This window comes from Camelus bactrianus, chromosome 26 (genome assembly GCF_048773025.1).
Source record: "Camelus bactrianus isolate YW-2024 breed Bactrian camel chromosome 26, ASM4877302v1, whole genome shotgun sequence".
Taxonomy (NCBI): Eukaryota; Metazoa; Chordata; class Mammalia; order Artiodactyla; family Camelidae; genus Camelus; species Camelus bactrianus.
In genome coordinates, this window is record NC_133564.1 from 22,532,948 (window position 1) to 22,547,294 (window position 14,347).

The following is a 14,347-nucleotide window of genomic DNA, read 5'->3' on the forward strand; positions in this document are numbered from 1 at the left end:
TGCCACTTCTAAGTGCTCCTCAGGACCAGCTGCATAAATGTCCTTTGAAACCATCCAGAAGACTGTGTCGGCAATTTACAAAAGTCTCGGCTAAGAAATGCTCCATTTGAAGCTTCACTGGAGTTTAAAAACTGAGTAGAGGAGAGACCAGTTTTTATCATATGCATTTTAAATAGGAGATAAATAGCGAACATAAACACTTAATGTAAAGCCACAGTTTACATATCAGTTAAAAGATGTCTTTCAGCAACTTTAAATAAGGATATTATTTATCTCTCTCCACCATCTAATATTAAATGATATTAGCATATGTTATTATTAATTAGAGATAATATACAAAGATTTTGTGGTTGAACAGACTATATCTGGCAAGTAGGAGATAATTGCTGGGGTTTTCTGTTACTTCCCAGTCCATATAAGTTTCATCTTAAAATGCGCCCGAATATAAATTAAGGCTAACTTATTTAACTTGCCTAGAAATTCTGACATAAGATAATACGTTATTTTTAGCTTCTGTCGGTCAATTCAGATGAAAATCTTCACTGCTTCTGAAGAAACAAAGATTTAATAACTTTCTGGTTCTTTAAGCAGGATATTATACTAAGACAGGAAAGTCTAGAATGAGGAATTTATTGTCAAATGAAATTTATAACACTAATACAAGATTTCATACTAGTCCAGCTGGCTGTAGATCAAATAATTCAGAATGAAGTTGAGCCAAGTCTTTTGCTAAAAGGTCCCTTTCTTTTACGGGTGAGCAAGGAGAATTACCAGCCTAGAATAGCCAGTAAGATGCACATGGAATCAAAGACAGTGTAGGGGCCAGAACCTTGGATTATGAATCAGGAAGTCTTAGTTCTATCCCTGGCCTGGCCTTTAATTTATGACGGCTGTCTATGCGATGCCACAACTCATTGACAAGCAGAACATTCAAGCAATAGTGTGTTTGCTGAGCCAAACTCTACTATTTGGAAGCATCTGGGTATTTCACTGAATTTTTTGGTTCTCTTCCAAATGCTTGACATTAGAAAAATAGAGCCTGTGCGTCCCTGGGGGAGGCACTCTTTCCTCTGGACTTCATGTTTGCCCAGTCTGTGAAATACCCAGCAAGTTGCACTTCCTCCCCACTCACTGTGTGTGTTGTGTTCTATGTTGTTCAATAAAGAGCATCTGGATAAAAAGGAGGGTCAGAATTATTTTCTTAAGATGGGAAGAAACAAAGGTAGTGGAGGCTCCTGTTCAAAGGATTTCAATTTACGTCCCCGTAGAGAATGACCCACTAGAAACTCTGTTTATTTCCCCCAAGATACCACTGCGATCTAAGTGACTTCACTGCCCAGGGATTAAATAACCCTTGGAAGTAAAGAGGGAGCATCTTTCAGATTGCCCAGTAAACAACCATGTGTGGCTTGGCTATGTTAGGTTTTTGACAACAAATCAAATGGAAAAGAAGTTTCTCTCCTAATTTGCCTAAGAATCCACTGACTTGTGTCTGAAAAAGATACAAGTGAAAATTTCTTTCACAGCAGCTACATATATTATCTATACCTTGACAACAGCTGGTTATAGTCTCAAGACAACAGGATGTTTCTGTTCTTAGCATGACAGGCACATACTGGGAAAAAGAGACATATATCACACTGTTGACTCAAGGTCAGGTCACAGTCAACAAAATACTTTTCCTCATTAAACAAGCAGATTGTGGTTATCCAATTAAGAATAGCCTGTTCATATTCTAAGCAGGCACTTAATTCTTAGGCACATTAAAGAGGGTATATAGAATGAAGGGAAATAATTGCTTTCTCTGCCTTCATGGTCAGAGAACATGTAGAGTAATATATTTAATTCTGGGCATCAACCATTAATTGGGTCATTGACAGAATTATGTCATATCCAGAGAAGTGTAAACAGAACTTATAAGGATTTGAAAACATGTCAGATGAGAAATTATTAAAGGAACTGAGGGTTATTTACCTAGAAAAGGAAGAAATGGGCACAAAATAGTTTTTCAAGTATTTGAAAGGCTGTTTCATGGAATAGGCACTCTATGCTGTCTAGCTCTGGAGGCAGAAAATGGGAAGTGAGAGGAAGGCAGAATTTGACTCCATAACATTTCTAAATATTGTAACTGTACAAATATGAAATTGGTTGCTTCCTAGGAAATGATGTATAGCATGTAGTAGGTGGTCAATAAACATACCTTGAATGATTGTTAAATAGAAGTGTAAAGAATTGAACCAGATGCTTCAAAGGCTTCTTGCAATAAATTGTGGTTATTGGTGTTCTTCCAAAACATAGTTTCTGTATGTTGGAAACAATGGAAACCAGGTTGTGGGAGGTAAGAAAGAATACATGATGCTAAAATGGACCTTAAATTTTAAAGTGTACCCATGGAAGGAAAGCAAAATGGAGTATTGGAAAGAGACTAGGACAAAGAGTAGGGAGAGCCAGGCTCTAGGCTGCTAAGTTTACCAGTGAAGGTGGGATCTGGACTCAAAACTCCCTGTTACTCTCTTTTCTCATCTGCAAAGTCAGGACATTGGAACCAATAATGGCTGTCTTGGGCTTCTAGGTTTCTAAGGTCTTAAATGTTGAATGAAGTATCCAAGTGGTGCAATGAGTAACTTAAAGAAATGAGTTTTGACTTATTTAAGTGAAAATACAAATATAAAGATATGTTCATGGTAATTAATTTTAAAGAATTTTATATACATAGATAATGGATAAAACCAGGAAGGCAGATAAAGAAGCCACTACTAGGGAAAAAAAGAAGAACACTAAATTTAAATCTTTTATATTACCAAACTCTGTCTGGGCAAGAAGAGCAAAAGTTAGGGAAAGTAAATACATTAAATAAATAAAATGTTATTTTTAATAAAATGTTTATTTAATATGCTATTATGTTGACTAAACCAAAATTATAGCATTGGTTTAGTTATCAATGTTTCCATTCAAGTCAGATTCTAAAAATGATTCTCCATCCTGCTGGTCCCCACTCCCAGCATGTGTTGGAACCATGCATCAGCTAACATCAGCTTACAGGAGCCAACTGTGTGCATCTCTTCCAACTTTGCATTCAGTAATGCCTAATTGGTAGCTTGAAATCGGCCATGGCTAGGGAGATACTTATACTACAGAAAATCAGCACACATAACTACAAATTAGGAATTTTTATTTGGAGATCCAGTTGCTAAACATTTACCAACATATCACGACTCACCCACTCCCTACTTCCAGGAAATAGGTTCCCAAAAGAATTCCTTATTCTTTTTCACTTTGATCTCAAAATATGTAGGACCCTGTTATAAAAAGTTTCTATTATTTCTTTATAATCACTGTAATGTGGGTGCAATTCGGACCTCAGCAGGAAAAGGACTATGGCTAGAACTAGAACAGTAACCTTAGGATAAATTGAACTATTTAGCATGTATTTGTCGTGTGGCATTGCTGGATATAAAATATGGTGAGGATTTTTAAAAGTTTGGTTGTCAGTATGTGGTGAGAGCTCAAAAATTTTAAAACATAGTAAATCACTAATTTGCTTACATCCTGCCCATGGTCCCATTGCACAAAGAATAAAATTGACCTCTTTACGGTGACCTTCATAACAGGATATAATTTTCCTCATTTTGCCCTAGCACTCACTCACTCTCCCTTTCACTTTCCCTGGCCCAGCTTCTCTAACCTTTTTTCAGATCCTCTTACTCACCAAACTCATTCTCACCTTAGCATCTTTCACTCCCCACCCTGCATGGGACACTACTTTCCCAGTTCTTTCTCCTCCTTCCTCCCTCCTCCCTCTTCTTCCTTCCTTTTCTCTCTCTCTCTCTCTGCATCTCTGTCTCCATCTCTTTCTCTCCTCTACCTAATTTGTTTTCACGCCATCATAGTTTACTCTCACTTCCACAGAAAGCTCTTCACTGACCAACCCCCACAAAGTGGGACATTCCCCCTGTAGTTACTGTGTACCTCATTACCGTATTTGTTTTCTTCTTACACTTGTCCCTGTCAGAAACTATCTTATTTCTGAATTTGTTAACTTTCATTATCTGTCTTCTCATGGTTACTGTAATATTCAGGACAGCAGAGATTTTATGTCTCTTATTCACAGATGAACATTTTGTCCTTTTAATCGTGCTTGGCCCAGAACAGCTGTGACTGCAGAGGAGAAGGCAGGAAAGATGGAAGGGAGAGAATTTCGCATCTTGGCTTTGCTTTAAGGAGGTTAAGTTACTGAAAGACCTAGAACTTCATGGATAGGCAGCTTCACTTATTAAGAAGTTCCTCTTCGTGGCCTGTAGTGACAGTATGAAATGAAAGCTCCACTGTAGGATTCAGCCTCGCCAGAATCTGCAAATACACAGCTCTGTTTTCAGGCATGAGCTGTTTGCTGGAGTTTCGCCACAGACATATGAAAGGTTAGAACTTTGAGAAATATTCATACTTGGGCTTTAACAATAAGGACAAAAGATTTATCCAAAGCATCTGATTTGAATCCAACTCTGTTTTGTGGCATTTAGTGAATGTGTAACATACGATACCAGTCTGCGTACTTGGCACTTTGGGCAGATGTTGTAATGGATGTGGATAAGGAAGCATCCATGAGGGAAAGGGAAAAGAAATGAGCTTATTTCTCTAAAGAAATATCTTAGACCAAGGCTGTTTGACCTTATTCTTTTGGACAGATTATTCAAAATAATTTGATGCCCAGCCCATGGATTTGAAAATGTTTTTAAAGCACAATCTCAGCATCCAGTTAATTCAAAGACAAATTGTTTCTGAGGCTACTGCTGATAGGTCTAGGATAGCTGCAGGATATACTGTTTTATCCGACATTGACTTAATAGCTGGAAGAATATCAAGACATATTTTCTAAGGATTTAGGAAGTGTTATTTCACTGGCTTCTATTGATTTTAATATTATTATATTATTATTATTCATGAAAACATATTGTGTATGCAATGTAGACTTGACTCTGTATCTGCCAGTAGAAAAACTGAATCTTTGTGCTTGAGGATGTTATTACTGGGGAATGAAGGACAATTACACAAAAACACACATGGCTATATAGAGAGATGCAAAGAACATTAACTTGTCAAGCACAACTTGGTGCTTCTAAAAAGAGAAGGAAATTATATAAGCAAACACACTGGAGGAGTAATAAGGGGGACTCTCTTCTATTCAGTAGGATTCTTCCATTTTGGGGTTATTTAGAAGAGAGTTAAACTCAATAATCTCTAATATTTCTGGGACTCTATTTTAAGGTGTAAGTAGGGTTTTACTATAAATAGCATTCTTTTGAATATAACAAAATTCTGTAGCATTGAGGGCTATGATATATAGTAAGGTTCAGGCTTGTTTGTTTGCAAGTATCCTGGATCTTCTAAAGCCCAATAAACTTTCTGGTGACAAAAGTTCTGTAATTCTCTGTCAGAACCTCATTAAATGTTTTAGACAGCAGGGATGATGAAAAGAAAGTTTAGAAAAAGTCACAGCATAGGACTCTAAAGGAATTAACAAGACTCAAAAAGATTCTTAATTTATTCTCAAAATTAATGTCTTTGTGGAAACAGTACTAGGTCTTTCAATTTAACATTAATATTTAAACCAAGCACAGGTTCCGCTTACCCAAACAACTCATCGATGTTAGCTGAATTAATGAATTTTTAACCAACTTAATCTAATAAACCAATTATTTGACTTCTGAAATATAATTATTTTTAATATTAACAGTCTGCTTTAACTGTTTAAGGTAGAGAGAGCCCTAAAGAATTAGATGAATCCACGAAATTATCCCAGTCCTTGTTCTTTGGGGTCTCTCTTAATAGTGACTAGGGAATTTACAGAGATTAACAGAAAAAGTCCCCAAAAAAGTAAACGATCTGATTCAGCCAGTCACCTCATTCATGCCACTACTAATCGCATCACATCATCAAATCCTCCAGCTTACTCCCTCGTACTCATGTAGTTTCCCTTTGAGGTCACCCTTGGTGGGCCTTTTAAAGCTGACTTCACCCAGGTAAATATCTCAGACAGATGAGAAGCTGGCAGCATGAGCCACAAATGATGATTTGCCTCGAAAGTGCTGATCCTGAATCCATTACATCCCTCAGTAGAGTTTACCTCTAAGGAGCCTTACAGTGCTTTCCATGTTTGGTTTTTTTTTTTTTTGTTTTACCCAATACTGCCGAAACCTGATACCTTGCACACTATAAATGATTAAGAAGATTCCTAATACTAAGTGACTTGATTTGAACACAGAAGAATAGTAAATAGTCATGCCCAAACAACTCCATATGGTCAATGAGAAGCTTTGGCTTTTTCAAAAATGAAAGTATTTCCATAAATATATGTCTATATTATGGAGAATTCAGAATAAGTAACCATGATTCATCTGATTTTGGAGGCTTTTTACAAAAGTGTGTCAAAGAAAAAGAAGCTTGAAAATATATATTGGCAATGACATAACTTGAAGCAGCAGTAGGTAAATGGCCCCATGCAAAAAAATAAAACAAACAAACAAACAAAACCCTGCCTTGATTATTTTCCTTTTTTTTACTATACTCAGAAATATTCATTCAAAAATATTATCATATATGCATTCTTAAATGTCTAACCCACAATTATTAGTATGTTATAATTGATTTGTACCATGACAAAAGAAGAGTAAATATACAACTTTTCCCAAGAATAATTAATCAGAAAGTAGTAAATATATATCAGTACTCATTGATGTTATACTTTTTTCCCATTGAGCTTTGCTCCAGAAGATATGTATTTAATATTCATGTAAAATGCTTTCTTGGCAGAAGGTCAGTATCTTCTCAATGAAGAGCCCATTGATGGTACAGAATAGAACTTCCCTTCCCCCTTAAGTAGAAAACTGCCTATTATTCAGTGTCCTTTTTGTCACATTGAAGAACAGGGGACTTTTTATTCTTTCCAAGAAATGGCCTTTCAGATTCAGTAACAACATGTTCTGTTCCTCAGGAAATAAGAGAAGACCGAGATAGGGCACGGCTAGACTCGATGGTGCTGCTAATCATGAAACTGGACCAACTTGATCAGGACATTGAGAATGCTCTCAGCACCAGCTCCTCTCCATCCAGCACGCCCACCAACCTGCGGCGGCAAGTTCCTGTGAGCTTCCTACTTTCCACTTTTTTGCATGTGAACACGGTATCTCTACTTGGTACAGTCCCTCTTGCAAATGAAACATCTTTGATGGCACCATCTTCCCCCACATGACCTTGAGATCACTCATAATTCCAGGCTTCATGCGGGGGGCCATAAGAGAAGTGTGTGATTTAAAAGAAAATGGTTATTAGACAGGAAAGAGGGTCACTTTAAAAAATTATTTTGCTTCCTAGTGATCAAATTCTCTTCATTGCTGTTGTTCCCCTAATTGTCTGTCTTCTCTGATATGCTATACATGCCATCAACAATGTTCTGTTTATCTTGAATATTTTATTTTCAGTGTCCCACAATGTACATTGCATGTAGAAGATGGTTAATAAATATTTGCTGAATGGATCGATGGATAAGGTGGGTGGATGAATGGTTGGGTAGATGAATGGATGGATGCTGATTGAACTAACCCACCATATTACAATGAAGAGTTTAGATGAAATCAACTTGAGAGCACTCTAAAATCTACTCAGTGAAATTCCCAGGCAGAATCACTTACTTCTTCCCCGGTGTTGCTGTAGTGTTTTGCACATACTTCAGTAGGACAGGCATCCAAATGGAGGAGATGCAACCAAAGTAGTATCCTGAAGACTAACAAGAAGGGATGTTTTAACCTGTTTACATATGAAGGCTGTATAGAAGCTTCATACTCATTTTCATCAACTCTTTTAAAACCACATTTTTCAATAGGAGATGCTTCTCAATACTTTTTTGCCAATAATGTAGGTGTGGGATTCATTTTATCTTTTAAATTTTTCTGGTGTGAATTGCTAATCTCTCCCTATCTCTTCAATCTCTCCCCTTTTACTCTATATTGACCTTTCCTCAGTCTCATGTATTTAGGGGAAAAAAGCACAGCCCGTATTTCTACTAAATACAGTTCCATACTATTATCTCCTCCCAGAGAGCAGAATAGCTCTTACCTGCTAGATATGGTTCTTTGCTGAATGGTAAAGACAATACAAAACAAGAGGTAAGGTGGGTGATGATTTTAGGATTTGCCTACATCTATATCTTCTGCCTTCATTTAAAGTATAAACTGGATTTTATATTGCATGCAGTATCTCATGGACCATCATCACCACTGCTCAAATATGATTGATTCTGTAAATAAAAATCTATTTCTGAGTTTCCAGTTCAGCAGACACTTGGAATAGGCAAAATAATACAGTAGAAACAAACTTTGGAGTCTGCAGGTCTAGGTCACTTCCCAGCTCTACAAATGAATATCTGAGAATATAAGGAAATTATTTAATTTCTCAACTTCTAGTTCATGTAAAAAATGAAAAGGAAATTTTGTCTCCTACTTAATGGCTTATTGGGAGGAGTAAGTGAAGAACATATATAAGATGCATTGCAAAGATCTGGCACAGAATACATATTTAGTATTTGTTAATTCCTTTTCCTTCTCCCGTGTACTCACTTACGTCAAGCACTGGGCTAAAGATGAATAAGATGTAGCCTGAATCCCTCAAAACTTCTTTTTGGTCTCTGTTTTTCTAGGTCATCCCTTTTTCTTTATTTCTGTTCCTTGGTATTTAGAGCTAATTGTAACATTCTCTCATCATCAAAAATTTTTCCACATATGATTTCCATTCCTTTTGATAATTGTGCCATGGAATAAGTGGATTATTACAGATGACTATGACCTTGATTGTCCACCAAGGAGTAGTGTCCCAGATTCGGGGAAGAAACTCCCTCTGCCACAGCTTCATACTCCATTGTGAATGTACAGTTTAGCAGAGAAGGCAAGACATGCAGTGAAACAGTGACCTCAGTTTGAGATTATTTGTGAGAAAGGGCTGGAGTGAGTTCTACATGTAATAAAGGATGTAAAAGATGATATAGGCTGGAGTCTTTAAGGATGGCTTTAGTCTATGGCCATACCACCCTAAACGCGCCCAATTTCATCTGATCTCATAAGAATGGCTTTAAAGTTACAAAATATTAAAATAAGGATAGAGGTAAAAATTATAGTAGTCTGCTTTGAGAGAGCCTGACAAGTAAGGGTCAGACAGATCTGGGTTTTAATGCCACGCCTGCCACAGAATGTGGATTTGGTCAAGTTACTTGCTTTAAGCTTTGGTTTTATCATCTATCAAGTGATGATGATAAAACCTGCCATGTAGAGTTTGTGAACACTGAAGCAGAGTAAGACTGTTACAGTGTTGTCTTTAAATGGTATATATTTTCAATATTTATCATTTCACCTGAGAATTATTAGAAAAATGCAAGGTTACCTTGTTATTTACTTAATCAGATCATAAACAGGATGGCAAAATTAATGCAAATGATTTCTGATATACATAAAGGTCAAATATAAATACCTTGTAAACTACCTGCTATTACGATTATGCATCTGATATTTATAAATTACCTGTTGTTTATTACCATCCATTTGATGTTGATTCAATTTGAAATTTTAATGAATCATTTTTCTGTGATGGTAAAATGGTGTTTGTAATTTCCATGCAAAAAAAAAAAAAAAAGAATAGATGACCACTGATCTGAAATCACTCAGAGCATGAGAAATTTGGTTAGGGTTCTGTGTTTTATACACATACTCTTGAGAATATAGTGTTTTTGTTTCATATTTATTATTGTTGTGTATATTTTTATTGAGATATAGTCAGCTTACAATGTTGTATGAAAGTGTACAGCATAATGCTTCAATCATACATGAACATAGATATATTCATTTTCATATTCTGTTTCAGCATAGGTTACTACAAGATATTGAATATATGTTGTGTATATCTTTTGTACTCTTTCTATCTTTGTTTTTCCCTTTTTTCTTTTTTTGTACTTTTATTGAGATATAAGTGACTTATAATATTGTTTAAGGTATACAATGTGATGATTCGACACAGTTATATATTGCAAAATAATTGCCACAATAAGGTTAGTTAACCCATCCATCAACTGTATAACTACAAATGTGTGTGTGGTGAGAACATTTAATATCTACTTTCTTAGCAACTTTCAAGTATATAATACAGTGTTGTTAACTATAGCCACAGAAGTGAGTATTAGGTACCCAGAACTTATGCATCTTATAACTGGAAGTTTGTACCCTCTGACAGACATTGCCCCCATTTCCCCCACCCCCATCCTCCGGTAACCACCACTCCGCTCTGTTTCTATGAGTTTAGCTTTTTATTAGAATCCGCATGTAAGTGAGATCATCACAGTATTTATGTTTTTCTTTCTGGCTTATTTCATTTAGCATAATGTTCTTAAGGGCTATCCGTGTTGTGACAAAAGGCAGGGTTTCCTTCTTTTCTATAGCCAAATAATATAGCTTTGTGTGTGTGTGTGTGTGTGTGTGTGTGTGTGTGTGTATCACATATTCTTTATCCATTCATCCATCAGTAGACACTTGGGTTGTTCCCATGTCTTGGCTATTGTGAATAATGCAGCAGTGAACACAGGGGTGCAGATATCTCTTTAAGACAGTGATTCATTCCCTTTGGATGTGTACCCAGAGGTGAGATTGCTGGGTCACATCTATTTTTAACTTTTTGAGGAACCTCCATACTGTTTTCCAAAGTAGCAGTACTAATTTACATTTCCACTAGCAATGAACTTTAATTCCCTTTTTTCCACATTCTCTTCAACACTTGTTATTGCTTGTCTTTTTTATAATAGCCATTCTAACGGGTGTGAGGTGATATATCGTAGTTTTAATTTGCATTTCTCTGATAATTAGTAATGTTGAGCATCTTTTCATGTACTTGTTGGCCATTTATGTGTCTTCTTTGGAAAAATATCTATTCAGGTACTCTAAATTTTTTAATCAGATTATTTTTTTTGCTATTAAATTGTATAGATTCCTTATATATTTTGGATATTAACCCCTTATCTGATAATAAGGTTTGCAAATATTTTCTCCCAATTCTATAGATTGCCTCTTCATTCTTCTTTTGATTGTTTGCTGTGCAGAATCCATTTAGCTTAATATAATCCTGCTTATTTATTTTTGCTTTTATTACTTATGCTTTTGGTGGCATATCCAAAAAATCGTTGCCAATGCCAATGTCAAGAAGCTTTTTGTCTATGCTTTCTTCTAGGAGTTTCATGGTTTCAGATCTTACATTTACATCTTTAATTCATTTCAAGTTAATTATTGTGAGTGGTGTAAGATGAGGGTCCATTTTCACTCATTTCCATGTGAATATTCAATTTTCCCAACACCATTTATTGAAAAGACATTTTCCCCATTGAGTATTTTTGGCTCCCTTGTCAAATATTAGTTGACTGTATATGCATGTTTTATTTCTGGGCTGTCTGTTCTGTTCCATTGGTGTGTGTATCTGTTTTTATGGAAGTACCATGCTGTTTTGATTACCATAGCACTGTAGTTTGAAATAAGGAAATGTGATGCTGCCAGCTTTGTTTTTCTTTCTTAAGAAAGAAAGATCTTAAGATTGCTTTGGCTGTCCAAGATCTTTTGTGGTTCCATACAAATTTTAGGATTGTTTTTTCCTGTTCTGTGAAAAAATGCTATTGGAATTTTGACAGGGGTTGCACTGAATCTATAGATCACTTTGGTGGTATCAACATTTTCACAATTTAAATTCTTCCAATTCAGGAACATAAGATATCTTTCCATTTATTTGCCTTTTTCAACTTCTTTCCTCAGTGTCTTATAGCTTCTAGTGTACAGATCTTGCACCTCCTTGGTTAAATATTACATTTGTAAGCCTAGTTTTTCTTTCATAAAACAATATTTAATGAGCATGTTCTAGGTGCCAGGCACTATTCTAAGCCTGGGGATGTATCAGTGAACAAGACAGGTGAAGTCCCTGCTCTTGTGATACATAGATTGCAATAGAAGGAGACAATCAAGGATTAGAAAAAGAAACAAATGAAAGATAGACAGAGATATATACAGACAGATATATGGATACATACATATATGCATGCATAGGTAGAGATGGTGGATGCATATAATTGATATGTGGTAGATAAGGTAATGAGATTGCAAAATAGAGAATGATATGCTGTGGAGGTTGAAGGGAAGAAACTATTTTAGCTTGAAATGTTACTCAGGGTCACACAACAAGCAAGGAGTGTCTGTGGGCTTCTACCTCCTTGACAGCAGTGCCTGAGCTCCCACTACTGTCCCTTCCAATTCACAATTGGCTGTTAAATTATCAAAGTAGTAATACTACCTCTTTTTCAGCCTTTGCTTTCTAAAACCAGACCCTCTTAAGAGTACAATTGTTAATACAAAAGAATGTCTGATTTGGGTGACATGGCAATGTCAGCCGTCTTAACTCTGGTGTGTCAGTGTGTGTTGGGAGAAAGAGGAGGCAGAAGAGTGTTGGAGGCAGGGAGAAAGGCCTATAGAGAGCATGGATATGCCCCTCTTATCAATGCGTTTTTTAAACAGGATCTGGAATCAGGATCTGACAGTGGAGCAGATACCACTTCAGTGAATCAGACACAGATAAACTTGTCTGCTAACACTGAGTCCCCTGATCTACCATCTTCCACCCCGGTGGCCAGTTCTGGAACCAAACCCAAGTCTACGGTAAGTTGTAAATGATAACAGTCAGTTTCAACTTGAAGTGTTGATGATCATCAGGTAAGAGTTGATATCTCATCCATTTAATTTAGAAGAAATGCTCTTGGATTCTTAGTTGCAGTGACTTGATAGTATTTAATTAAGTACTACCCAACGTATGCTGTTAGTTTGTTTTATAAATGATAACACAAGTAATTTACTAAAATAGGTAATTATTCCAGAATTTTGCAAAATATGGTATTAAATTTTGTTGCTGGATACTCAGAACTTTAAAGAACCAAGAATGCAAAATCTAAAGATAACTCTCCCTGTGTTATTATCCTGACTACACAGTTTACCAGTTGGAAAATTGATGGATGGATGGATAGATGAAGAGGTAGAGACAGACACGTAAGATCACACACATCATGAAGTTTATGTGGATATTAAATGATATAGTGCATGTCACATGCTTAGTGAAATCCCTGGCACAGAAAAAATACTGAACAATGTTAAACTACTATCATTTTTATGATGATGCTTCATGGACTTAACAATGCTACCAAAACAAACGAAAAGGAGAATTACCACATATAATAAAACAGCACCATGAATTGTGAAAAAAAGACATTTTCCTTTAAGTAAAAAGTTGAACTGCAACTGAAAAGCAGTATTTGACTCTAAAGGTAACATTTATGGAGGAAGTAATTACTACTTCAAATATCTAAAGTCCCAGCAGCTCCAAAATAACCTTTCCTAGTTTAGTGAAAATCACAGTGTCATATTATTTTTTTAAATGCCTGTGTTAGCTTAACACAGAGAAACAAGTTTGGATTGCTTGTTTGCCTGCCTTTAAAATAAAAGGCATGTCTGAAATAAAACTCAAAAGAGAATACTTGAATTTAAAACATCGTAGGTGTGTTCATTTGCAAGAATATCTAAAGTATTTTTGATGGAATAAATATTTATTGAACACCTACAACGTGCCATGTGTTATGCAAGATGAAAAAGACTTGGAGAGCAATAAAAATATATTCTCTGCATTTAAATATCTCACAGTCTAGCAAGGGAGGGAGATATGTAAACAGTGAAATGCAATGACTTGCTTTATGTGTTATGTATATTGGAAATAAGAGGTAATAACCTATTACCTGATACTATTTTGTGAGACACTGAAAAAGTAGGGTCAGAAATAATGTGTGCCAGTGGGCAGACTGCAGTGAAATGGTGCTCTTCTTTTTCACGATGAGTAGATAATGTTGAGATGCAAAGTTCAAATATGAATCCTAACAATCTCATTTTACCACAACCTTATTAAGAAAAAAGATAAAAGCCTCTCAACAGTTTTAGCTTAAAGCTTTGGGAATCGTTGGAGCATTGGTTTTCTGAACACTGGGGACAGGTGTGGGACTGATATGTAAGAAGGTAGTAGAAAGGAAGGTGAATTCCCTCTTTAAAGATATTTATGCTTAAATTTGCTTCTTAAAGCACCAACTATTATCCTGAAGAATTTTTCACTATGAAATTTTTTCTGTGTTCACCTTTTACTTTAGAATAATTACCAATGGTATCGTCTTTCTCCCTTGGAACATATGTATTTTAGTATGTGGTCACCGTATAATTTGTAACAACAGCTAAAATTCTGTGTG

The 14,347-nt window shown here is 35.9% G+C and overlaps 1 protein-coding gene across 6 annotated transcripts in view; it reads left to right on the forward strand.

Moving 5' to 3' along the window:
• Positions 1-14,347, forward strand: part of DLC1 (DLC1 Rho GTPase activating protein) — a 344,906-nt gene that overhangs the window by 88,147 nt on the left and 242,412 nt on the right. For 5 of the 6 annotated variants that reach the window (XM_074353515.1, XM_074353521.1, XM_074353522.1 and 2 more), the window contains exons 3-4: positions 6,992-7,141; positions 12,585-12,725. In XM_074353515.1, the coding sequence (XP_074209616.1) occupies positions 6,992-7,141; positions 12,585-12,725 (291 nt within the window). The remainder of the gene's footprint in view (positions 1-6,991; positions 7,142-12,584; positions 12,726-14,347) is intronic. The other variant, XM_074353516.1, reaches the window with a different exon arrangement.